Here is a 27,996-nt window from a genome sequence, read left to right as displayed (position 1 = left end):
AGGCGACTAAAATACCAGATTCAAGGGGCTGTGTAGCGCAACCTTTCAGGTTGCCAGCGCAATATATAGCTTCTCCAAACCCAATTGCCAACCTCACCTATCCGCGGCGAATCTTGTTTCACTAACAGACGAGGCTCTGGCGACCCCAAGCTCCTCATGGAACTTGGGGGTAGGGAGGGAGGGAATGGCCTGAAGGTTTAATGTGGCCACATAAATCGTTCCCGAGATGGTCGGGCTAGCACCTTAATGATGCTATGATACCAAAGCGTACCGGATTTGTATCCGGCAAAGGACCATCAAATCGATAACATTCCCCAAAGCCTTCGGGGAGCAACTTTATCGCTACAACAACAACAACAACTGCCTTATTTTAAGAGCTAGAGGCTTCAAATTTCAACCAATGCTTACGTATGTAGCATATATTGTTGTCTGAAAAAATCATAGAGATCGGTGGTATATATAGTATATATCTCATACAACCGATTGTTCATATAAGAAACTTTTCGCAATTTCTACCCCATTTTAACAGCTATAAGCTTCAACTTTTACCGATCGCTTACGTATATAGTATATATTGTTGTGTCAAAAAATTTTAGAGATCGGTGATATATATAATATATATATGATGGATATATAGTATATATATATAGTATACATATATTATTTTTTGCGATTTCGGCCCCATTTTAACAGCTATAAGTTTCACATTTCACCAAATGCTTACGTGTATAGCATATATTGATGTCTGAAAAAATCATTGAGATCGGTGGTATACCATATAAACTGTAATTTTTGCGCCTTTTTTACGGCTAGAAGCTTCAAAATTCATCAAATTTCATCAAATAGTTACGTTTTCGTCATATATTGTTGAAATACGTGATTCGTAGTCATAGTTTTTACACGCAGAGCACAAAAAACCTGAAACTTTGCATCCTCACACAAAGTACCTACCTGTTATTTATTTTATATTTATCTTAAAAATCGTTAAGGTATGTAAATCTGTTCACTATATATTTTTTATCTTATACATCCGATTATTCGGAGATTACGAACGGGATAAGATTATTGTTCAGCCCCGTTCATGAAAGGTATGAAGTCTACGGCACAGCCGAAGACAGTCCCGTTCTTAACTGTTAATATTTATTTTATGCGTAACAATTTCATAAGTGTACATAAAGTTATGCTAAGTGCATATAAAATTCAAGTACATATGTGTATACATGTTAAAAAAAAATAGCTAACATCAATGGTTGACCTTCACCTTTTCCAATTGTTTGACAAAAGGGCAAATATATTTCAGAAAAATATTTTATTTATGTGTTGCATCTGTTGTAAAATACACTTGCCCATTACCAAAATATATTTTACTTAGGCAAATTGTAGTGTGCCGCGATTGTACAACATCAATTTTACACACGAAAAAACATGTTATTATTCTGAGAGGTGGCACCGCGCAGATACTTTTATCTAAACAAATATTTGGTCCGGCTCCCCTAGTTTCTTTATTTTATTTATTTATTTTTTCCTTGAAAGGTTAATTTGGTGCCAAGGTGTCCTTTGACCAGCTGTACAGAATACTTGCGAGTATAAGCGGCCGCCGTTGTATGATGGGAGCGTGCTCCGCCTACCACACCGAAGATACTGGAATCACTCCCTGGGCAAAGCAAAATTTTAGAAAGATGTTTTTTCTATTACAAACAAAAATTTCTAACGAGGTCGCCCTTCGGCAGTGTTGGGCAAGCACTCCGAGTGTATTTCTGCCATAAATAGCTCTCAGTGAAAACCCGTCTGCCTTGCAGATGCCGTTCGGAGTCGGCATAAAACAAGTACGACCCTTGTTGCCAATTTGTAGGAAAAATTCAAAAAAGGAGCACGACCCAAATGGGAAGAAAAGCTAGGCCTAAAATCTCATCGGAGGTTATCGCGCTTTACATTTATTTATTTATTCTACGCAAATCAATAAAAACGTAAAGTACACTGAAAGAAATGGTGCTAGTAAAATCAACAAATCGGTTCTGTTGTTCTTGGCTTAACGGAGATTCGGTGAAATTGATCGAATTGTGGTTAATTCGACCGAGTTCTTTGTCGAACGAACAAATTAGTTTAGTCATTTCAACAGAAGAGAAATTGTCGCTCTTAAGATAACAAAATTCTGTAAAACTGACAGATTCCTGGTCAATCTAACTGATTTTTCTGTTAACACAACTGACCTAACAGGTCATTTCAACGGCGATCAATTGTCAATACATGAGAAATATCAAAGAGAATTTTACGCTCACTGCGCTCTCTACTTTGTACTTATGACGACGGTGCCACTTGTTAAAAAAACACCAAAATAAGAAAACCATTAAATCGAAAAAACACACAAAATGGGAAAACAACAAAAAACTAGTTTTTCAGTTATCAATACAAAACAAAAAACCCTTTTTGAATATACTCTGCAAAAATTATGAGATACCGGGACACCTGTCTATCGGGTACAATTTTGCAACTTCTCGTCCAAGCGAAAGGCAAAATTGCGCCCTCTTGTTGCAAAAGTTTTGTTTGAACGAACAGGATTTTTCCAAAGTTACTAACATTTTGTTCAAGTTTGTGCGAATTTTCACTCACGCCAAAGAATTTAATAATATAATAAAAAACATTATTTTTTAATGTTGATGTTTCCGACAACATAAAAGTTTGAGTTGTTGTGGAATCGTTGCACCTTAAAGTGTTACGAAAATTAAACTTGCCGAATTACATGTAAAGTTACTCCAGTGGTGAGTTACCTTTCTGCGATTTGATTCTTTACTTTTCTATAACTTACAGGTTCTCTTTTTAAAATGTTACGTCAAAGATTTATACTACAAGTTTTGTTCGAAACAATCAAGTGTTGCAACTAGATGCGAAAGAAGAAATTGAGAATGAGCTGAGCTGCAACTTAAAGAATTGAGAATCAGTTTTGTGACTACTATTTTCATTTCTATTTGCTAAGCGAAGCTCAAAGCTATAAATTAAATAAATTATAAAATATAAAATTTGGTGAAAGTGCGTTTAATAAAACAAAATAATAAAGTGTATAATGTTTAATGTGTGGCAACATATTTGATGTAGCCGAATTGACGTTCGGTTAGTAAGTGCCACCGTGGTGTGATGGTAGTGTGCTCCGCCTGCCACACCGTATGCCCTGTGTTCGCACCCCGGGCAAAGCAACATCAAAGTTTTAGAAATAAGGTTTATCAATTAGAAGAAAATTTTTCTAAACAGGGTCGCCCCTCGGCAAGCGCTCCGAGTGCCATGAAAAGCCCTCAGTGAATACTCATCTGCCTTGCAGATGCCGTTCGGAGTCGGCATAAAACATGTTGGTCCCGTCCTGCCAATTTGTAGGGAAAACCAAGAGGAGCACGACACAAATTGGAAGGGAAGCTCGGCCTAAAATCACTTCGAAGGTTATCGCGCCTTACATTTATTTACAACTTTTTTTGTTCATTTGATTACTAAAACGGTCAGTTACGAATCAAAGATTTGTGCGCAGTTGATTCAACATCTTGTTGCGATGGATAAAAATTGACAGAAATTTCGGTTGAATTGACCCGTATTTCGATCGATTTTACCAGTTTTTTTCTTTCAGTGTAGGGTACACACAATTTTATTTCAGCAAATTGCTCATACCAAGCATCCACAGTGGGTTGCCAAAAATATAATTTTAAATGTTTTACCTTAAGGCTATTAAGTATACATTAAAACCAAAATACTATCAATATAATTTGTGAAGTAAAGACATCATTCGCTTGAATATTCATAATGCCGTTTATAATAAAGAACGCTGTCCATACGCCCCTACACCAAAATTTACTTTGAATTTGTTCCCAAAAACAACAATTTCTCATCAGTCAAACTAACCTTTCCTTAACATTTCATTATTATAATTTAATTCAATTATATTAAATGAATGCTCATATGAATTGAGAGCACACATGAGTGAGCATTTACTGACAATAATGACCAAACGCTTGCCAAATTCAAGCTAGGAAGTATTAGCTTTACAATTCATACGATCAATTATTACTAAAAGAAAAAAACTGTGTACCAAAGCAATATACTCAAAAATATTTACAGTTAAATGATTTAGATATTTCAGCATAGTCAGATTCAGTCCGAGTCAGGGTCAGGGTCAAAATAATATATAAAATGTTTATTGGCTAAAATTTGTGCAGAGATTTCTAACAAAAAACCTACAATGCCATTCTAAACAGTAAAGTTCTGATGTGCAGCGCAAAAACAAAATTATTACTAACGATGGCAATGGCAATAACGTCGTTATTTTCTTAACGTTGTAAGGCAAACGATTATTAGTTTCATAGTTTTCCTTCCACTCGACCAATAACAAGAGAAGCAATAAAGCTTTTTAAAACCTCAAACAAAAACACTGAACAAATGAATGAATGGACAATTGATTCTATATGTAACATACAAAGTATTGGCAAAAGCGAAATAAGGCACAATAGCAATTGAACAAGGGGTGGGGAGGAGTTGTCAGAAAGGAAGAGCGCTTCAATGATTACAACTTATAAAAGGGACAAACAATAAATTACTTCCACTTACTTGAGTGGGAATCTGTACGTATCCATTTGAAGAGACTGCCACTGCTGTAACTCGCCATTTGCTGCCCTCCGTAGTTGCCATGCCGCCCTTCACTTTCGTTGTTGCGCTCTAAAGCTAACACACCTATAACAACAATAATAACGACAACAAACCCCGCAAGTGTGCAGACAAAATATTGAAACTGAAAAAAAAACTCAAAGAAATACTTGAAGAACATATAAACAACAACAAAGACAGAGATGCAAAGTAAAAATAACTGTAATACTCATAAAGGGAAATTCAGTCAATGCCTAGACAAGAATCAACAATAATGGTCATTGCTGGAAAAAAGGTTAATACTTTGAAGAAACTAAGTACATTGAACGCAAAGTAACAATATTGAAACAGTGCCTCACAAATTTATCTACAAAATGTTACTTTCCTTAACAAGAGCGAAATCATAAATTGGAAATAAATTTAAGTTGCAACTTTTAACATTTTCTTTGTTAGACCTATTTTGCTGCAATTATTTAGCCAAGTGAAAAAGGTACAAATATTTAAACAAATATCCTCTACGTCTGCTTATCTGCTTCTATAAATTTTTAGTTGCAACAAACTAGCACAAATAAAATTTCTCTTCAATGTATTTCAAATATAAGGAAAATAAATTTTTATAAGAAGCAACTTTCTAAAATAAATTCGATAAGAAAAAGAATTACAAAAATGTCGAGTTTATAAGCTAAACATAAAGTTTATAAAAGAGTTTGCAAGAATGATTAATCGTTTGTTAAACTTGTTCGATTATTTCTATTTACTTTTAGCCAGCAACAAAGTGAATTCTTTTATGTTGCAAAATATTGTTGTTGCATTTTTTGGGTTTCGTTAAGTTTACTCTTATTTTTCTTTGTTTTACATATTTCTTGAATTCATGGAAAAATCTTATATTGCTTGTTGCCTAAATTGCGCAACTTTCTTGCCGAAGTTTTATAAAAGAATGTTACATCGGCTTCAAGTACGACTAATGAGGGTTATTTGAATTGAATATGGATAAGTGTCATTAGGTCATAATGCATCTGTTACTTTGTATGTAATGTTTTTGATGTACGTATGTAGCTCGCATGAACGTCAGACGTAGCGTAACATAAGATTAACGGTCCTAACGTCAGTTACCTTTATTAACACTACTAATGTTCATAAGACCATTTGAATTTGCACCCTTTTTAAATTTGACTTATTGACGCTTCTGAAAGCTTCCCTTTAACCTGTTGAACATTTCTGCAAAAGTGTCATAACCGTATTTTTCTGAATTGAGTCTAGCAGAAACAAAAACCTACGTCGTATGTGTTTAAGGTTTATTTGAGCTCATTATATTTCAAAGAAAACTTCGCCTTACTAGTTATAATATAATCTTTAACTTCAATGAAACCAAAATATATACGAAACAAAGCCGCGTTGTATTTCTTCGAAGCCGCATTGCATTTAAATTCTAAAAATTTCATTCCCAAGTTTGACAAGTTTTACACTCAAATGTTTCCGCGGAAGTTTATCGGTCTGGATTAATTGCTCTTTCGCCTTAACAAGAATACTGCGAAAATAATAAAAGAATAAATTAAGAAAAAAAATTGAAATTGTAACCATATCAGGAAAACATAACGATCATTATGTCAATATCGTTTCAAATAGCGGGTTATAACTCCAATTTACCTTTGGCCATTTAAAGTGATCAAAAGCGACGCTGCGCTCGTTGACCTTATGTCATCGCACCGCAGCAGGCGGCTGGCACAGTTTATAAAGCCTTCTTTGAGAAAACCAGTTTTCCAACAAATTACTATAAGAAAATATTTCCTTAAAAAAAGGTCATTGCCGAAAACAGAGCCAACTCGCATGATCTTGTCCCCGTACAAACATATAAACTGCTAGAAAGAAGCAAAAAAAAAAATCTTATCTCACCCTTGTTTGAAAACTATTGCTCTCGAATGACTTAAATCGTCTCGTTAATTAGTATACTTATACAATACACTTTTTGAAGAATTCATGTTATCAAAGTAGCAATTCTATCAAAGAACTTGTTTTTTAGCCGAACCTGTGCTATATATATATTTCTTGAAAAAAAAATTATTTTAATGATTCATCGGAACGAAAAATGATACTGAAGATGGCACATAAGTAAAATCGGTATCCCTCAAAACCGAAATTTTCAGGAATGACAAAAAAAAGGCAAATAAACATCAAATATTTTAAGACTAAGTTTTAAGTTTGGCTTTGAAAAGATTGGACTTTTAATAACAAAATTATATGTTTTATGTGTTTAAAATGTAATCTAGTCAAACAATTTTATCAACATGTGAACTTTTTCCCTCTATTTTCATTCAATATAAATATTTTATCACCGTTTAAAATAAAATAAAAAGTCTGAAACTCCCATCCTCAGCTTTCCAAAATGTCTATCTATATAAAATTTACTTTGATACAAAAAAGCGTTTAAAACGATTTATTCGTTTCAACTTAACTTGCGTTTATCCGAATCCTTTTCTACTCTTCTTGTAATAAGAAAATTTTGAATAGCTAAATGCTTCGCACCCAACAAAATTGTGAGGGTGGCCTTTATAAGAATACGCGACAATAGTTTTGGATAACTGTCAGGCACAAGTTGATAAAATATTTGCTTATTGAATTGAATCAATTGAAAACGACTTCAAAACCATAAATTTCACTTCAAATATTTCCCCTTTGAAAAGAAAATAATATAAAACGATAAATTCTATAAGTGAATGAAATAGTTCTCGGATCGAACTAAAAGCTGTTCTGACAGTTGTAAGACTTAGAAGTAAACGAGAAGTTTTACCATAAGCTCACAATTTACTTGTTACCGACAACAATTGTCAATGACACATTTTGGCATCATCCTTCATTTTAATATTTGCTTATCTACGTCAACTTATTTATGTGTGGGAATGTGTGTGTGTGGTTGAGCGTGTGTGTGCAACTTTCAGTTTTATACTATTTGCAGAATTTTTTATTTGCTCTCATCGATTTTGTGTACTTTTAGGCGACATCAGCACCGGTAATGCGTATGCAAGAGCCATTGCCACAATTTCGTCTCAACAGCTTGGAGCCGGGAAGAGAATATCAATTTTTGGTTTATGCTGTCAATGCGAAGGGACGCAGCGAACCACCGGTTGTAATCGAGCGTGTGAGAGTAGCAGCACAATTGGGGCCTTATGGTGAGTAGCAGTTGAATGTTTTTTTTTTTTTTTATCAAGTTTAGATATGCAGATGTACGCATGTATGCATAACAGACTGTTTCAAAAAAAAAAGTTTTACATGCAAGGATTTGAATCGGATGAAATGTGAAATATTAAAAAAATATATATGATATATGTTAGAAAACATAGACGAGATTTTATATATTACAGCAAAATGCAATATGTTTCGAAACATATGATTTAAAAATTTAGTGCTATGTTATCGTTGGATGTGATTTTATAAATCGTAATTATATGATAAAACGTCGTGGGATGTATAAAATTAATGATGGTACATGATACGATTTTATTTCACTCATGTTATATTCGTTATATACGGGTTACTGTAGATTATTTGTATGCCTTGCACTTTTTTTTAGATATGCTACTATTTAATGACTCAAAAATTTACAAACCTGCGTCCCTCAATTTAGGTTTGTTATATGATTTGATGTGATATTTATGTCATGCTATCATACGATAGATGAAATCTACCTTGACAGGATATCAAAAATTGAATGAAAGAGGCTGAGGCAAGCTTTTCACTAGAGACACAGTTGCCTAACACAAATTGTTTATCCTACCTTAGATTTCGGCAAATATTTTACACTTAAGAAAACAATATTTTACACAAAAAGTCGCCTTTAGAGTTGAGAAGGTGATTTATGACATACATTTGTCCACACTTTTACTGATACGGGCCCTCCACTTTTGCCAATCCGGTGATCTCGGTTTCCAACCACTTTTAATGTTTCCTCCCTTCTCTCTATTATATTGGTGCTTCCCTTACTAATGTGCTTTTGAAGGCGAGCTACTTAATGATTTATATGGATATATTGATCCACTGGATGTAGTGGGAATCGGCTCACGTCTTCATCGGTTATTGGACGATAGCTCACTATTCACAAAAAAACTTTGTTTTACATCGGTGCACCAATCGATCGACTATTTCACATTGATTCACCGGTCATCAGCTCACTAGCCAACGCTGATGTATATCCATTCCCTCTATACCAAACGCCAGTAAACAGCAACTAGCTCACCGCTTTCCCTTTCACCGCTTTGATTGTTGGTACAGAATGTGGACTACAGAATGTGAGTGTAGGCTTAATATGTAGAAACGGTAGAATGGGGGAATAATTATGTAAGTATAGCGTAAGTGTTGGCGTAATGTGTGTTGTGGTGGGAGCAAAAGAAATTAAAGGCAAGGAGTAATGAAAAAGTGGGGAGAGGAAATGGAAAACGCGAACTCCTAATCGAAATTGGACGGTGTCTTATAAATTTGTTGTCGTAATGTTAACGGTTTGCTTACGATAACGCTTGTTACCGACTAGATATCGGATAGTTATCGACTAGGTAAAGACGATGATAAATCGACGGTTTGCGGCCACCGTGGTGTGATGGTAGCGTACTCTGCCTACCACACCGTATGCCCTGGGTTCGCACCCCGGGCAAAGCAAGATCAAAATTTTAGAAATAAGGTTTTTAAATTAAAAGACAATTTTTCTAAGCGGAGTCGCCCCTCGGCAGTGTTTTGCAAGCGCTCCGGGTGTATTTCTGTCATGAAAAGCTCTCAGTGAAAACTCATCTGCCTTGCAGATGCCGTTCGGTGTCGGCATAAAACATGTAGGTCCCGTCCGGCCAATTTGTAGGGAAAATCAAGAGGAGCACGATGCAAATTGGAAGAGAAGCTCGCCCTTTGATCTCTTCGGAGGTTATCGCGCCTTACATTTATTTATTTTTTTTTAATCGATATTGATTTATTATGAAAAATTTATTTATTATTATTATCGTTATTTATTATTATCGTTTTTTTATCGAAGAGTTACCGGTGTGCTATAGACGAGTTTTCAGTTTATTATACACGAGTTATTGGGGTACTATCGACTAGTTATCTGTTTTCTATGGAGATTTCACAGAAAACCGACGTCATCGGCGGCTCAAGGAGATAAAAATCGCCCTTCAAATGAGATCAGTAACTATTCCCTTAAGGGCTTAGGCATCGTTTTAAAAAGTTCCATACGAATCCCGGAGAAGACAAATAAAATATGCTGAAAGCATGTACTTTTCCCTACAGTTCATTCCAAATTTCACTAGCACATTTTGAATACGCCTTTGTTTTCAGTTCAGAAAGCAAAACTCAGAAAATTATGATACAGTTGTCTATAGATTGGTCACCTTTTCTATTTTTCTCAGCGTTTGTCTAACTAACACACACATATTTAATGCTACTGAAGAATGTAAATATAGTTCTCCGGAACAAGTTTACTATTTTAAGGCGTATATATAACGGTATTAGCAAATTTTTTTTTGGCGAATGAAAAATAGATATCTTAGTGCAATTTCCCAAAAATTGTTTTCCTCTAATGACAACTTTTTTTTGACAACGACTTCCACTCGAACGATTTTACATACTTTGGATTTTGTTTTCCGTATATATCGATCGACAAAAATGCCGCATATTTGTATGAATATGGTATGTATGTATGCTATTTAGAACACAAATAAGTTTATAGCAATCTAGAAAGTTCCTTTTCATTTTCTCATTTTTCGCTTGGCTGCTTTAGCAATTTAAAATCTAAGATAAACAGTTTCACATAATGATTTAGTTTCAGTATCACAAATTACGTGGAAATTATGAGAGTAAAATTTTTTTTCCACGAAATTTTTTTCTTCTATTTTGAAGACAATTGGTGTTTGAAAGTAATAGCGAATGGATAAAAAATATTTTGGTTGAAATATTTAAAAAAGATTGAAAACAGAACAATAATAAATATTTCTTCACGAAATTCTATACAGTATGGATCATCGGATAAAAAGGTTAAAATTTTGGAGTATTATCGATGTGTTAACATCTCTACACTAAGTATGGGTAAATCCAGAATGCACTGATTAGTTATGGAAGAGTTATAAGCTCGCTATCGATAATAAAGGTTATCCGCGAACTACCGATTTTTTATCGACGAGTGATCAATTTTTTATCGAAAAGTTATAAATTTGATTTCGAAAAATAATCGGTTATCTTTTGAAAAGCTATCGATTTGTTATGGAAAAGTTATAGAAATCTTATCATAGCGTTACAATTTTTCGAAATATAATCGATTTGCTAACGAAAAGTTAGTCGATTTGTCATCCAGCTGTTATTTGTTATCAAGAAGTAGTCGATAAGCTAAAAAATTGCCATCGACTTATAATCGCAAATTTTTCCATAATTTATCGAAAAGTTATCACTATATTATCAAAATATTAAAATATTATATCTAATATTAAAAAGTTAATGATTGGCTATCGGCGTTTTATAAAATGTTTACTTGCGTATTATAAATTGTTTTTCAAAATATGTAATCGATTTGACTCGAAAAGATATCGATTTGCTATGAAACAGGTACAGATAAATCTTCAATACAAAATTATAAACACATTTATAATCAGTTGGCTACAAGCCGATAGTAAACCGATGACTCGACGCCATCGATAATAAGTCAATAATAAGATAATAACTTACCAATTAAAATACGACAAAGCTTTTCTCAAAAAGCCCAAAATTATATCGTCGGTCCAATGCCAAAATCACGAATGTTCATATTTCATGTTTAGAGAAAAACGCGTAAGACATTGTTAAAAATAGAGATTTAATTAATAGAGATTTAATTTTGTATTTTTCAACCACTATTGGAAGCTTTATTTTCGTAAGCCACTGAGTAATGTTAATTGAAAAGTGATTTCTAAATTTAAAAAAAAAAAAAAACTGCACATTTGTTGTTTTGGCTTTGCAAAATTTGACATTCATATTGTGACGAATACTAGCAACACTTAGGGGTACTATCACCTCTAAGCCGATACTAAGCAGTGACTCGTATGCACATCAACAAATCAATCATTATGTCTACCCATATGTCCATACGAGCAGCAGGGAAGAGACGCACAAACACATGCATATATCTTATCTTAGATGCTCTCAAAAGTAGGCAATTATCTGTGGAAGTGTCACTCACATATGCACGTGCATATGAGAAGCTATACACTTGCATCTGTAGTTATAATTTTATAGCAGTAACTAAGTAAATTCTGGAAGCGCCTAGAAGTATGCGAACGAGGAATCACAGAGTATAAAAGGCAGCAACAGTAGAGGCACGAAAATCAGTTTGATTTAAGCAAGCTATTAGTTGCGAAGTATAAATGTTATTTTCAAGTAGTCTAATAAAGAGTATTTTCGCATTATTCAATATTGGAGTCATTTATTCAACAGTTTAGTGATTCGAACATTAGTAGAAGGTTGCAAATAAGAGGAATTGCAGTAAATTCGTTACAATATATAATATTTCGTTAAAACAAAAATGGCACATTCGTGACTTTGGCATTGTACCGACGATATGTTTGTGGTAAAGTTACCTCTGTTGTGGCTTACCCAGGCCGAGCTTTTGTTAATTAATTACATCCCTGCAGTCAAACCAACTAGTTGTATACTAGAAGAATACTAGTTTGCCAAAAATCTCAACTAGTATGAGTTCTGTCTTTTTTCCATATTACCAACTGGTATTTTTAACACGGCGATGTACTACAAAATATCAATTGCCAGCCTCTGCATCAGCATTATACCAATTGACAAACTAGTCATTATATACTCCAATATCATACCAGATGACATACTAGTCAGCATGCCCATCAGACTCATACCAATTAACATACTAGTCAGCCTCTGCATCAGCATTATACCAATCGACAAACTAGTCATTATATACACCAATATCATACCAATTGACATACTAGTCAGTAGACTGGGTTGGTCCCCATACAACAAAAAAAAAGTTACTAATGTCCGCCCCTAAATTTGAAGATTATGTTGAGAGGGTTTTGGAAAATTTTTTTTAAATTTTTTTTGATCCTTCGAAATACAGCCAAAAAGGTTTTTTCGTTGTAACTTGGTTATTTGACGACCGATTTTTAAAATTGATATGCCATTATTTTGGCCTTGAGAAGCTCCATATTTCCGTTTAATGTCCTTTTAAGCTATGAAGTCGTTTTCACATGATTAGGTCAGCTAACAAAATTTTACCCCCCCCCCCCCCCCCCCCCCCCCTCTAATGTATGTTTTTTTTCCTTACCAAACAAAAGTACTTAAAAATTCAAGAAAATGTTGGTAGATACTAGCTGGATTTCCGGTCTTTCTCTGTTAATCTGGAAAGGCATAGGCTTTTAACGACAAGTAGAAAAAATGTCCTAGGCTACTGATGCCCTCATGGCACAGGTGTTTTGGCATCTGTATAGGTCTTCCGTCTGGGACTATTGATATGGATGGCTTGGCCTTTTCAATAACTTCTTTAACCTCTGTTGAGGTAACGGTGAGGGTTGACTCGTCATGCTTGTGTTTATGTACCCGTTGATTTGGACGATATTTAGCATTGTCAATTGAAGTATGCATTGCAAATTGGCTACAGAAAGCACTCGCGCATTTCCTCGAGCCGACAGACGAAATTCTAGTCAAATGAATTATTTAAATACTAACTACTATGAATAACACCACAAAATAATAGTCAATGAACTAGAATGTTTGCTGACTACTTTGGCTTTTGACTGCAGGGATGTTATGCCAAACTGCCCTAGTACACGGTATTCACGCCTTTGTTTGGAAAAATATATACAAATATGTAAATTCCTATGATAGATGCAACACGATTCGCTATTAGTGAACAAAACTTAAACGATTTGATACTAAAATCCATAGACCGGACGGTTCAGGAATTTAAAAAAACCCTCCTGGGGAATTCAGTCTCGTACGAGAAGGTTCTGCGCTGAAAAGTTCTGAATTCATAACCCCTAAACCTACGAGATGTGTTTATTTCGGTTAAAACAACAACAACGTATATTCAAGGAGAAATAAGTGAAGAGTTTTAGTCACTAACGAAATAAACCAAATGTTCAAGTCTTTGCGTGCATGTCTTTCTTATTTCAAATTACTTTGATTGGCTCTTAACCATTTAAATGGTCATGGCCGTCTAAATAGGTGCGCCGGTCGTTTCTTCGTTTGGTTAGCTGGCGCCAATTGGTCACACAAAAGGCATTTAAATCATTTTCCACCTGGGGGCCGCCTTCTTCCTCTACTTGCATAGGCGGTTTGCGATAAGAAAACTTTTTTAGCCAGAACATCATCTTACATTCGCATAACATGGCCTATTTAGCAAGCATAGCCGATGAATTTTAATTCGGGAGACTATGCTGATTTCTGCGTGAAGCTTGTAAAGCTCTTCAGCAAATCTTTTTCGATACTCGCCCTCGCCAGCACGTGGAGGTCCATAAATCACTCGAAGACCTTTTCTCTCGAAAACTCCCCGACCTGCCTCATCTGGTGTTATCATGGTCCACGCTTCTGCCCCATATAGCAGGACGGGTACGATAAGTGACTTGAATGGCATGATTTTTGTTTGTCGAGAAAGGATTTTAATTTTCAAATTACTCTTGCGAAATTGCGCATTGCTTGTCCCCTTGAGCTCCATGTCACAATCACAATCAATATAACATATGATTAAAATAAATTTATAAGTTTTGTATGAATTTATGCGTTATATATGATAAATCGCATCAATGAACCTTGACTCTTTGATGTCATTTCTCGAATATATGGCCTCACGCAAAAAAAAAACAAAATTAATTGATTTGTATTATTGGATTTATAAAATATCATCAATTAATTATCTTTGAATATTTATTGAATTCATAAAAGGGTATGTATGTGTGAGTGTCAAATGAGAGGTCAAAAAACTTGGCTTGATTCGTAAAGCTTTGCGCAAAAGTTACAGATTTTATTATAAATTGCCACTTGTGTTTGCAAAATAATTTGAGCATTTATCAATACCACTTGAATTAATTATTTTTGCTAAAAGCAAAACTTTTCGACATTCCACATACGTAAATATGTTCATACATACACACACATTTGTTTATAACTATAGCAAAATACAGGCGTCCTTAATTTTTTTATTGTTTCACTATTTCGCTTTTCTTTTATTTTATGCACAAACCATCTTATATATTATTTCTAATTGCTGTTTTTATGTACAGGTCCCTTTTTCGCTCTTATTTGGAATCCAAATCTATAAATAAAGTTTTGGTTGTGAAGATGGGGTTCGTGCTATTAGCAAGCTTTGGGCATTATCAGTCGTTGTGCTTTTGTTTAGCTTTATTTTATTAAAATAATTTGTTAAAAATAAACGATTGTGAGCACACAAAGAAATCTATTTGTACTATGGCACTATTGTGAATATTTGATTAGAACTAACACTGCTAACATTAGCCAGATGGCAGCGCAAACGCATGTAAGTTTATAGAAGTTTCATTGATAGAACAGCTGATTTCTGTTGATATTTGATATGCGAATTTTATATTTCTTGCACAAGATTCGCACGGTTGCGGCTCGTTATATAAATAAGTGAAGTTAGCAAAAAAATCAAATTGGTTAATATCTTCATCAAAGAAGGTGAAATATACACAGAGGTATACTAAACATGTAACTCACATTGAATTTGGCGCCTAGATACACAAGTTTGTTAGTACTAAACTATCTACGAAAGATATATAAAATGCGGTGTTGTTCCTGTTAATAGAATTAATACATATATAGGTACAAAAATACATAGCGTTGCCAGTAATCACTCTTGTTAGTCTTATAAGCATAAGGGCGGAGTAAATCGTTCGACACGTGTTTACTAACGGTATGGGGTATCTAGAATATACCAATAACTTATCGAAAATTTATCGATTTCTTATCAAAAACTACAGCGTATTTATCGATATGTTATCTAAAAGCTATTGACTAGTTTGTATTAATTTATCGATTACTTATCGGAGTTTAACTAGTTTTTTATCGGCGTGCTATCCACGACTTATCAGTTTATTATATGATATATGACTTGTTTCCTGCCCAAACACTTCAGTGCACGATCGTTGGTACCAAATAGGCTTGTAACTCACAGAAGATAAGGCATCTGCTTACATCCATTATGCAGCAATTAAGTTTTATATCCAAATTAACACAGCACAACTTAGGGATGACCATCTCAACCTTATCTTTGACCATCCATGGAATAATCTTTGAAACATTTATGCTTCGGTTAGAAGAGATAAGGGGACGCAGAAGACCACACTAATCCAAAGAGAATGCTTTATTGTCTTCTTCGGAGGCTCATGTGACCGCATTACTCCGGAGATAATGCTTTATTGCCAACTCCAGTGGAGGAGAGACTGCATAGCTTCGTTAGGCATGCTTTATTGTCAATTTACCACTGAATAGAAGATGAGACCTGTATATGTACAGGCATCATGCGACATATCGTATCAGGTCACATACTGTCTATTGCCTTGAACAAAATGATTTATCATAACCAGCTTTGACAAAGCCGTTTTCCTGCACTTTCGTTGTTGTTGTTGTTGGTGTTAAATTTATTGGTATATAAAGTGTGTTTGTGCTATCGACGGAGAATAACCTCGCTTATTTTTTCAATAACGAAAATGTCGATAAATCAAAAAAAAAACAAGTAAGAACGGGACTGTCTTCGGCTGTGCCGAAGACTTCATACCTTTCATGAATGGGGCTGAACAATAATCTTATCCCGTTCGTAATCTCCGAATAATCGGATGTATAAGATAAGAAATATATAGTGAACAAATCTATATACCTTAACGATTTTTAAGATAAATATAAAATAAAAAACAGGTAGGATTTTTGTGAGGATGCAAAGTTCCAGGTTTTTTGTGGTCTGCGTGTAAAAACTATGACTACGTACACGTATTTCAACAATATATGACGTAAACGTAACCATTTGATGAATTTTGAAGCTTCTAGCCGTAAAAAAGGGGTCAAAATGACAGTTTATATGAAGTATATAATATATATACCACCGATCTCTATGATTTTTTCAGACATCAATATATGCTATACACGTAAGCATTTGGTGAAATTTGAAGCTTCTAGCTGTTAAAATGGGGCCGAAATCGTAAAACAAAATATATATATACTATATATATATACTATATATACCATCATATATATATTATATATATCACCGATCTCTATGATTTTTTGACAAAACAATACATACTATATACGTAAGCAATCGGTGAAATTTGAAGCTTTAGCTGTTAAAATGGGGTAGAAATTGCGAAAAGTTTCTTATCTGAACAATCGGTTGTATGAGATATATACTATATATATAACCGATCTCTATGAGTTTTTCAGACAACAATATATGCTATATACGTAAGTATTCGGTGAAATTTGAAGCTTCTAGCTGTTAAAATGGGGCTAAAATTTGCAAAAATATATATATATATATATAGGCGGCCACCGTGGTGTGATGGTAGCGTGCTCCGCCTATCACACCGTATGCCCTGGGTTCAACTCCCGGGCAAAGCAACATCAAAATTTTAGAAATAAGATTTTTCAATTAGAAGAAAATTTTTCTAAGCGGGGTCTCCCCTCGGCAGCGTCTGGCAAGCGCTCCGATTGTATTTCTGCCATGAAAAGCTCTCAGTGAAAACTCATCTGCCTTGCAGATGCCGTTCGGAGTCGGCATAAAACATGTAGGTCCCGTCCGGCCAATTTGTAGGGAAAAATCAAGAGGAGCACGACGCAAATTGCAAGAGAAGCTCGGCCTTAGATCTCTTCGGAGGTTATCGCGCCTTACATTTATTTTTTTTTTTTATATATATATATACTATATATATATACTATATATACCACCATATATATACTATATATACCACCGATCTTTATGATTTTTTCAGACAACAATATATGCTATATATGTAAGCATTCGTTGAAATTTGAAGCCTCTTGCTCTTAAAATAGGGCAGTAATTACAAAAAGTTCCTTATCTGAACAATCGGTTGTGGGGGATATATACTATATATACGACCGATCTCATAAATTTTTTCAGGCAACAATATGTGCAATATACGAAAGTATATGGTGAAGTTTGAAGCTTCAATCTGTTAAATTGGGTAAGATATTACAAAAATCCTCTTTTTCTGAAAAATCGGTTGTATGGAGGATATATGCTATAGTGGTCCGATCCGGTCGGTTCCGAAAAATGTCTAATCGGACACCCAAATACACCCGCTCACCAAATTTTATCAAGATATCTCAAAAATTGAGGGACTAGTTTGCATACAAACAGACAGACGGACAGACGGACAGACGTACAGACGGACAGACGGACATGGCTAAATCAACTCAACTCTTCAACCTGATTATTTCGGTATACTTAATGGTGGGTCTATCTATTTTCCTTTAAGGACTTACAATTTTCGGTTTCGTGACGAAATTAATATACCATTTCATTTTCATGAAAGGTATAAAAAAATGGATAAATTAGTAAAAAATACTGATAAGGTGATGAAAATTTGCAAGAAAATTGATTTTTAGGCGCCAGCATAAATGTTAAAAAATTTTTTAAAATGTGTTTGTTACCGCCCAAACTTAAAAGAAAAAAATTTAAACTTGTTATTTGTCAACTTTCTAGTTTAATAAAATTGTGTACTCAAAATCGAGCTCATAGCTTCAAAAACAACTGTTTGTCTAGCTCAAGCCCAAAACCCAACCACCCAACTGTCAATGAAAAGTGAAAGTTAATAAATCAAAATATCAATTTCATATTTTTCGAAAAGATTTTGCTCCACCTTAACTTACAAATATAAATTCGTATACAAAACCTAACACTTATAGCGAAATAAGTACTTTCCTAAGTGGCAAAAGAGTGTTGGCGTCACTGGAGACACAAATCATAAAATAGCAATAAAGCAGCAATAAAAAAACAAATAAATGTTATGAGCAGGAAACAAAAATATTGAAAGAAAGTGCAATGTTTTTTTTTTAACTATGTAGTACAGGTACGATATGCTGATATGTGGAGGGCTGAGCATAACTTCAATAACCAAAACTAGGCTGTCCACCAGGTCCTTGGTCAATTTGGTATAAATATCACATGAAGCATTACACTGCGATTCGGTAAAGCAGGAAGATTTCAAAATTTTAGAAGACTAGAGTAGAGATGAAGATTCTGTAAGGGATCCCACAGTACGCCCCTCAACTCAAAGAGCGGGAATTGTGTTTCAGCAAACGAACCTTATAACGAGGGTAAAAAATTGAAGCATGTTCCAAAATGGAACTTAGTACCAAGTTAAATAAGGTTCGGATAATATAAGGGTATTTGTATTCTTTAGCCCACCGCTAACATGCATTTAGCCCTAATCGAAAAAATAATCTATGTTTTAATCGACAATTCACCGATAACAAATTTGTGACACGCCGATAAAAAATTACTAACTTTTCGATAAAAAATCAATACCTTCTTATAACTCATCGGTAAATTTAGAAAAATAATTGATGGCTTTTCGATAAAAAGTCGATAATTTTCGATTACAAGTCGACAATATATTGATAAAAATCAATAATAAATGGGTAAATTTTCGATAGCAAAATCGATAAATCGTCGAAGAAAAATCGCAAATTCTTTCATATCTATATCAATTTTTTAGTATTTCGATAACATATCAATAACTAGTCTACACTTTGCAGATGCCGTTTGGAGACGCGGTAAAAAACATATATGAAGAAATAATTGTAAGGAGCAAATTGGAAGAGAAGTTCGGCCTAAAATCTCTTCGGAGGTTATCGGTATATATTTCTTTCGCCGCTAGAGGTTTGTCTCTAGTCTTGACTTCCAATATTTCCTTACCTCTGATTTCCTTGTCTTTTTTCTACCCTATTCTTTCCAATTATTTTCTTTCCTTTCATTTTCTGTGTTGTTTTCATTGTTGTTGTTGCGATAAAGACACTTCCTGAAGGTTTTGAAGGGCGAAGTCGATTCAGATGGTCCTTTTCCGGCTATAGATCCCGTGCGTTTCAGTAACAAGCACCGTTTAGGAAAAGAGCGGCCATCTCGAGAACGAGTAGTTTGACCACATTGGATCGTCAACATCATCCCGCCCCAACCCCTTGTTTTATGAGCAGAAAGAGGATTTGCCACGGCCAGATGAGGTTGACAAGTGGTTTGGAGAAGCTGTAAAATTGGCTGGCAATCCCTCGAAAGGATTGCGCTACACAACCCCTTGAATCATTCGGGTATTTTAGTCGCCTCTTACGACAGGCATTCCTGCCACGGGTATATTCTAAGCCACCTTTCCCGATAGGGGATATTTCCTGTGCTTTTATTTCCTTTTTTTATTATTATACTCAGCTGAGCAGAGCCCACAGAGTATATTAATTTTGTGCGCATAACAGTACCCCGTAACGGCATACACTAATCGAGATAGATATAGACTTCTATATATCAAAATGATGTGGCCGAAAAAAGAAATTCATTTAGCCATGTCCCTCCGTCCGTCTGTCCGTAAACACGATAACTTCAGTAAATTTTGAGGTATCTTAATGAAATTTTGTATGTAAGTTTCTGGGCACTCATCTCAGATTGTTATTTAAAATGAGCAAAATCAGACTATAACCACGCCCACTTTTTCGATATCGAAAATTTCGAAAAACCGAAAAAGTGCGATAATTCATTACCAAAGACGGATAAAGCGATGAAACTTGGTAGGTGGGTTGACCTTATGACGCAGAATAGAAAATTTGTAAAATTTTGGACAATAGGCATGGCTCCGCCCACTTTTAATAGAAGGTAATTTAAAATTTTTGCAAGGTGTAATTTGGCAGCTGAGTATGTAATGTTCGGTTACACCCGAACTTGGCATTCCTTACTTGTTCTTTTTCTTTCTTTTCCTTCCTTCGATTTCCCTTACCTTAATTTGTTGTCGGATTTCTCTCATATCAACTCTAATACGCCTACATTTGTGTTCTTTATTCTTTGATATAGCACACCACTTCTAAGAACTATGCCTACGCTAACACTACGGATACTCCCAAATCACAAAGATGCTTACTAATCAAAATCCTTCTATATATTTTTCCAGTTGGTAAATTAGCGCGACCAAACTAGACGAGACTGACCATCCTAATTAATAATATGCCCTATTTTGTAATGTTGTATTATGCGAGTATCTCAAAAGAATAATCATGTGATGAGAGCTCAATATATCGTTAGTTGGCTGCGAAAACAGCATTGAGATCTACTGTGATACGTAATGTATTTATAATCGTTACAACACTACATTGGCGACCCACCTTTTTATATAGAGTTCCGCTTAGATTTTTAACAAGGTGTGTGTTTATGTATTTTACTAGGAAAATGGTATTTGCTCATTAAACCCATTCTTAAGCTTTCACAAAACCTACCGGCAATTTCAAGACTGCATCTGCTTTCATTTTCTTCAAAAAAATCTACCATGACGTAGGCTGTCCTAGAGCCTTAAACTTAAAGTGAGTATGTACGTGTCTTAAACTTAAAGTTAGTATGTACGTACATCCTACTCAAAACGTTATTTCAATTGAAAATCGTTCAGTGTGTTTATTTAACTCAGTAGGCCATATTTTATGGTCATTTTCTGCGGCAGCAGCTCTGAAAAGAACAGAAAGAACGAACAAAAGAATCGATAGGAAACAGAGTTGTTTACGTGACTCTCCATCGTAAATGTGTTCGTCGCTTTTGAAGCCAGATAAAGCATCTTAAATTTATTTCCACTATAAATTATGTTTGTAACTTTAGGCTGCTTAACGTTGGCTATAAAACAATATGCGGCTTTCATTTAAAAATAATAAAGGTAGGTATGTATGTTACAGTATTACTTACATAAGTTCAATCACATAAGCAAATGAGCTCAGCAAGCGCCGCTGAGACGCTTAAGTGATTTTCAATGAGTCGTATGCGCATTATGAATATAATATTACATATACATACAAACCTCCTCATGCATAAATATATAAAGCGGCTCAATAAAATAATCGACGACGTCGTTCGCAGATAAAACATAAAAATATTGATAATATGTAATTAAAATAAATTTTATATTAAACAGAGTATTGAATTAAATATAAACTTCTTGAAGCGTTACATCCTTATTTATTTATGTAGATAGATTGCTTGGATATTTATTTTTGTTTTCAATTTTTGCTATTACATGTAAATTTACGCTTCGGCAAACTATTATCACTCCACAACGACACGTCATTGGAGTTTTTGGTTTTTTTTTGCAATTTTTTTGCTGTTATATCGGCCTACTGATTTGTAAAATCGCGGGTTCGAATCGAGCTCAAGGCCTAACAATAATTATTTTATCATTATTATTGTTATGATAAATTTTTTCTTAATTGAAAAAATTATTAAATTAGAATAGAAAAAAAAAATTGCAACTGCCAAAGCACGTTGCATAGATCCATTTCGGGAACTGCTAAATTCCTTCATCGGCAACGTTTAGGCGCCGCTGCTATAACCATTCAGCCATCACAGCGGTTCTTTGTTTGTCGTCATTAATCCTGCTTCTATTCTATGATGATGACGAGAGAAAAGTTCTCCGGAAAATGTGTGGTCTTGTACATGTTGTCGACGGTGAGTTTCGAAGGGGATTAATGATGAGCTATATGAGCTTTTCACAGACATGAAGAAAAACAGCGAATAAAAACCCAAAGGCATCGTGGAAAGATCACTTTATGCGCATTGACGATGATAATCTGGCCAAGAAAGTATTTTAATCAACCCCGCATTTTAGAAGCAGAGGAATGGGGAGACCGCCACTGAGTTGATAGTAGCAGACCCTGGAAGGCTTGATATCCCTTCGTGTCTCCAATTGGAGTCGGCTAGCGCGAAACAGATAAGTGGTGGAGCTTCTTACGAAATGGTCAAAATCGCTTAGGCGGTTAAGCGTTAAGTAGCGCTGTAGATGATGGTGATGCTCTGATAGAGACTTTGTTTACAACACTTCCCCATACGTTGCTAAAATATCGTGAAAATCAGTTGCTATTTAAAAAAAAACCGCTCCTCTTGCTTTCAAACGTACTACAAATACGTGAGGCTGAAAGTAAAAGAATTGAGTTTGTTATAAACATAGCAATAAATTGATGTTATAGTAAAACAAATCTCTTTTTTCATTGATATTCTTCTTCTTCTTAAAGGCATGCCTGCTATACGCGTTGGAGCTTATGAGAACGTCCTCATTCCAGGCTCCAGATATTAGTTTGCTTAAAATATTGATATGAAACTATTGAATAGAAAATATCGGTATCTTTGAGCAAAAATGTTGTTATAATATAATAAAAATAAGGACTTTATACTGAACGAATATTGCCCCTACTTTAAATTTTAAATTTTACACAAAAACAACACTAAAAGTCTTCTTATAGTTCTTCTATTGAAGCAAGTACAAAGCATCATCAAAGTGACTTATAAAAAGAGCTTAACAATTTAAAAGAAACCTTATGATGTTAGATTGTTCCATATTTGAAATATTCTTTAAACAAAATTTTTTACATCACACACACGAAAACTCATCCTCCGCAAAGCGTCTGACTTTGTTCAAAAGCTAGTAAACCTATCATTTGTACAACTTCAAAGCCACTTAAAAAGTGCTTTAAAATTAAAGAATTGTGAAATTGCTTGGAAAGATATTATCGGCTACATATCTTCCCTTATATTTGTAGTAGTATTTTCATGCAATTCTTGTAATTGTGTAACATATGTTCAAATAAGTAGATAATGTTTGCATCTAGCAAAGTTAACGCCCACATACATTCAACTAATTTCAATTTTCTTCAACACATCGCTATATCACCACCATATCAGTACATCATCACACCACCAGTTGCGATGGCATACACATGAAAATAAGGCTGATAATATAAATGAAATTGGATATAATAAATGGAATGATTGTACCGACCTTCCCAAAATTTGTTGCTTTCTACCAAAAAAATCTGATTGTAAATATTGGTAACCACATATGTTAGTATATGTGAATGTAGACGTAGATTTTTTGCTCACTTCGAGTCCGTTTTTTTCTACATTAAATTAGCAAAAATGTTTGAGAAAAGCCATGAAGCACGAAATATTTAATATGTAGTATTTTTGGCTGGATACATGCGTTTATCAACATTGTTACTCACATAGATATATGTAAATCAACTGTTTGAACGTAAAAGCTATTAGTCAAACAAATTTAACCGCTTAGGTGGATAGTAAAATCTGGCAAAAGTCAAGCCTGCAAAAAAACTTGTTAACTGCAAAAACCAATTCTAACGTCAACGAATTAATGCAGAATTATATACATACTTGTAAGAATGCGCATATGTATGCACACATGTATAGCAAAGTCTAGAGGGAACAATTTCGTTATAATAACACATTGTTTATATAGAATAATGTCACTAAGGTACTACGGGGTAGGATAAGCTATAGCAGGGAGACAATAAGCACGTAAGTAAGACAATAAAGAGGCAGCGCCTGAGGGAAAATCTTAACTTTATCACAAGTTAGCACTTAACACATTGAAGAAGGCAGCTAGAAAGTATAACGCCAGTTAAGCTAGATCATGGCATTGGTTATTTGATTAATGTGGACTCGACAACAACAGATATGAAATATTCCCAACAATTGCAGAAAATTTAGAAAATAGTATAAATTTCGTTAAACATGTTCTATCGCTTGTCGTAAATAGAATAACATTTTGCAGAGTCACCAAAACTCAAACCCGCGACCTCTTGATTGCTTTTGAAGCACTTACTTACTAAATATTTTAACTGAATTTCTGAACATAGTCTAACAATTTCGCAATGTCTGACTAGTTGGGTGTGATTCTATACCACTTGTGAAGAAATTGACAACAAAGTAATGTGACTGCTGGATTTATTAAAGTGTTTCAACTCCCTTTTTATGCTTGTTTGTGTTATTTATCCGTTTTTGCTTACAGTCGTAACCAAACTCATATCAAGTATAATAATAAAAATTCCAATTTGTCGTAGGAGGGTTAAGCTTAATTAAAAATGGATAGAAAATGATCCTGTTACGTGCTGCTAATAATTGCTAACAAATTTCTTTGTTTTTTATTTTTTAAGGAGAAAATAAATATACTACGCGAAAGCCTGTAGAGATGTAGGTATTTGGATAAGAAACCGATTTTGTTGGTTTGAAAGTATTTTCATTGAAATAAAATAATTTCTTTAAATAAGCACAATAAAAATTTAATTAAGTAGATACATAAAAAGAGGTGGAAAGTAACAAATGGGATAATATCAACCGACTTTATAAAGTGCAACCGAAGCCGGAACCTAACCTAAACCTAGAACCGGATTCGGTATAGAGTACGAAACTGAAACCGGAACCGAACCCACAACCTTAGCCCCTCTCAAACCGTGAACCGGAACCGAAACCGATCCGAAATCCTTAACCAAAAACTTAACCAAACCCGATGTCGGATGGGAACTCTGAAACTGTACCGAATCCCGAACTGGACCGAACACCTAACCAAAACCGATACCGGAACGGAACTCTGAAACACTACTGAACCCGTAACCGGAATCGAACACGGTACCAAAACCGAAACCAAAATCGAAGCCGAAACCAGAACTGAATACCGTGCTGAAACCGGAACCGAGTTCAAACCGGAACTCAAAATAGAACCCTAACCACAATCGGATCGCATACGGTACAGTGTAAGAAAACTGTAACCGCGTTTAAATCAAAACCGATACCGAAACTGGATACGAAATTGACATCAGAAGCTAAATTGGACGAAATACGGTTTCGGTTCCACTCAAACCGAGTCCGAAACCTGGATGAGAAAGGGCGATAAGGAAAGGAAGGATTTTTCAAAGGTGTGTTATCGACGAGTTACAGCTTTCTTACTTATTGAAAAGTTATCGATATGTTATCAAAAAGTTATCAAAAATGTATCGAGTTGTCATGGAAAAATTATCGATTTTTTATCGGCGTTTTATGAATTCCTTGGCGTCTAACAATATAAATGGACAATTACATTACTTATGCTTTCTTTTCGGTCATCTTTGGGAAAAGTACAGCTTGAATATTTGGTAAAACACCACCTTGAGCTATGGTAACTCCAGACAATAGTTTATTCAATTCTTCATTGTTGCGAATAGCCAATTGTAAATGACATGGAATAATTCTAGTTGTTCAGTTGTTATCGATTTATTATTGGAGTGTTATCAATTTTTTATTGAAGCATTAACTATTTGTTTTTTAAAAAAATTTTTTGTTATGTTATCAACAAGTTATCGAGCTCCCTGTAAGCTAGCGATTTGTTACCGCAGTGTAACCAATTTTCTATCGGCGTGTTTTCAATTTGCCAACAATGACTCATCGGTTTGTAATGAAACAGATGCCGATAAAACTACAATGTCAAACGGATGACACATTTGTTACCCTTCGATAACAAACCGATATTAATTCGCCACGGAAAACTATTTAGCAGATAATAAATCAATAATTTGTCGGCATTATTTATTACCGATAAGAAGCCGGAAAAGGTATTCTCAAAAACTCTGAGATTATTTCTTTTTCGTAAAATTACATCTGCTATCTCCGCTCTGATTAATTTGCAAACGTTTGTGTTCAATAAAACTTTGCGAGCTTTATATTATTTTTTTGGTTTACTAATCGCTTCAATTTTAATTATTTTCTTCACTATTTATTCTTTAGATGAATCCATACTTTCCGAGGATCCCACACCAGCAGAAACTACACATCATTCAAGCGGTGGCTTAAGCGCCAGTGCTAGTGGTAGCGGTGCGGCGGGTGTTGGTGCTGGTGCCAGCGTCGATGTACATGGACATGAGAAACAACAGTCGACATTACTCATACTGGCTGCAGTTGTGGCGATAGGTGCCGTTATTGTAACGTCAATTATCGTTGCTGGTATTGTGGTCGTTTGTAGGCATCGACCGCGGCCACCTGAACCGCAGGAAGTTCGCAAAAGTATGAGGTAAGTAAAACAACAACTGTATATATACACAAGTAGTATAGACTTATTTTCATAAGAATTAAGGAAGGCAAATATTCGTATGACAATTTAAGGTGGTTCAGTTAAGAGGAGAGTTATATATTTTGTACATAACTTTAACCATGGTTAAGTTAAACTTCTTTTCCTACTGCCTTTATCCATTCTTGTTCATTTACATTCATCTTTATCTTTCTATTCATCTTATACTGGATTTGTTTCTGGCTTTCTCTTCTTTTTCGCTTATCTTTTGCTTGCCGCCTCATCTCCCTCTTTCTCTTTATTAACCTCTCCTTCCTTTCACCTTTTCTTATGCTACCTATTTCAACTATGCCAGGGCGTGACACTGCCCACTTTTCCAAAATTGCATTTTACTTTAACAGTCTGATAATATTCTCTTATTAAAATTCTTAAAGTTAAACTAATAGATAAGGTGATAACATGACTCCATAAGTTTCTTTCCTATAAAAGGGGCACTGCCCACATTAGTTGAAAATTTTTTTACAGATAATAAATGAGATTAACCATAGAATTTGAACAGACTTGACTGAGGAGTTTCGGCGACCCCATTGCTCGCACATATCTGCAAATATATAATGGCACGAGATCCTTTTATGGGTACATTAGGGCGGTTCTTAATAATGAAACGGTAATGCTTTGGGCAAAGATTTTTTATAAAAATTCTGGTCTAGATTGAGAGGTGCTCAAATTTTCATATTTCACTATCTTTTCCTTTTTTTTTGTATCCCAAATTTGTTTGAAGTCATCCTATAAACAATTTGGGAGTCGACACTTCATGTCTCGTATGTGTCAAAAGTTCAAATTAAAATTCAAAATCCAAAACTCAAAATTCGAAATCCAAAATAAAAAATTCAAAATTCTATACTCAAAACTAAAAATTAAAAATTCACAACTTTTAGTTCAAAGTGCAATATTAAAAATTCCAAAATCGAAATTCAGTGCTTATAATCCAAACCTGGAAATTCCCATTTCCAAACACGGAATATAAAATTAAAAAAAAAAAAATTATTTAAATGCAAAACTCAAAGTTCAAAATTTGAAATTAAAAATTTCAAGCTCATAATTCCAAATTCAAAATTTAAAGTTTAAAATTCAAAGCTATGATATCAGAATTTAAATCCAAAAGTAAAAGTTCAAAATTAAATTCACAATTAAAAACTTAAAATTAAAATTTGCAATTTAAAATATAAAATTCCAAATAAAAAATTAAAAATTCATTATTCCATATTCAAAATTCAATATTCTTAATTCGATATTAAATATCAAAAATTCC

At 34.4% G+C, this 27,996-nt stretch overlaps 1 protein-coding gene across 1 annotated transcript in view; it reads left to right on the top strand.

The window, feature by feature from the left end:
* Positions 1–27,996, top strand: part of side (sidestep) — a 527,768-nt gene that overhangs the window by 427,489 nt on the left and 72,283 nt on the right. The window contains exons 15-16 of the mRNA XM_067761445.1: positions 7,613–7,787; positions 26,405–26,687. Coding sequence (XP_067617546.1) covers positions 7,613–7,787; positions 26,405–26,687 — 458 coding nt within the window. The remainder of the gene's footprint in view (positions 1–7,612; positions 7,788–26,404; positions 26,688–27,996) is intronic.

The sequence above is a fragment of the Eurosta solidaginis genome, chromosome 1 (genome assembly GCF_040869045.1).
Source record: "Eurosta solidaginis isolate ZX-2024a chromosome 1, ASM4086904v1, whole genome shotgun sequence".
Lineage (NCBI taxonomy): Eukaryota > Metazoa > Arthropoda > Insecta > Diptera > Tephritidae > Eurosta > Eurosta solidaginis.
This window is presented reverse-complemented; position numbering and strand designations above follow the sequence as displayed.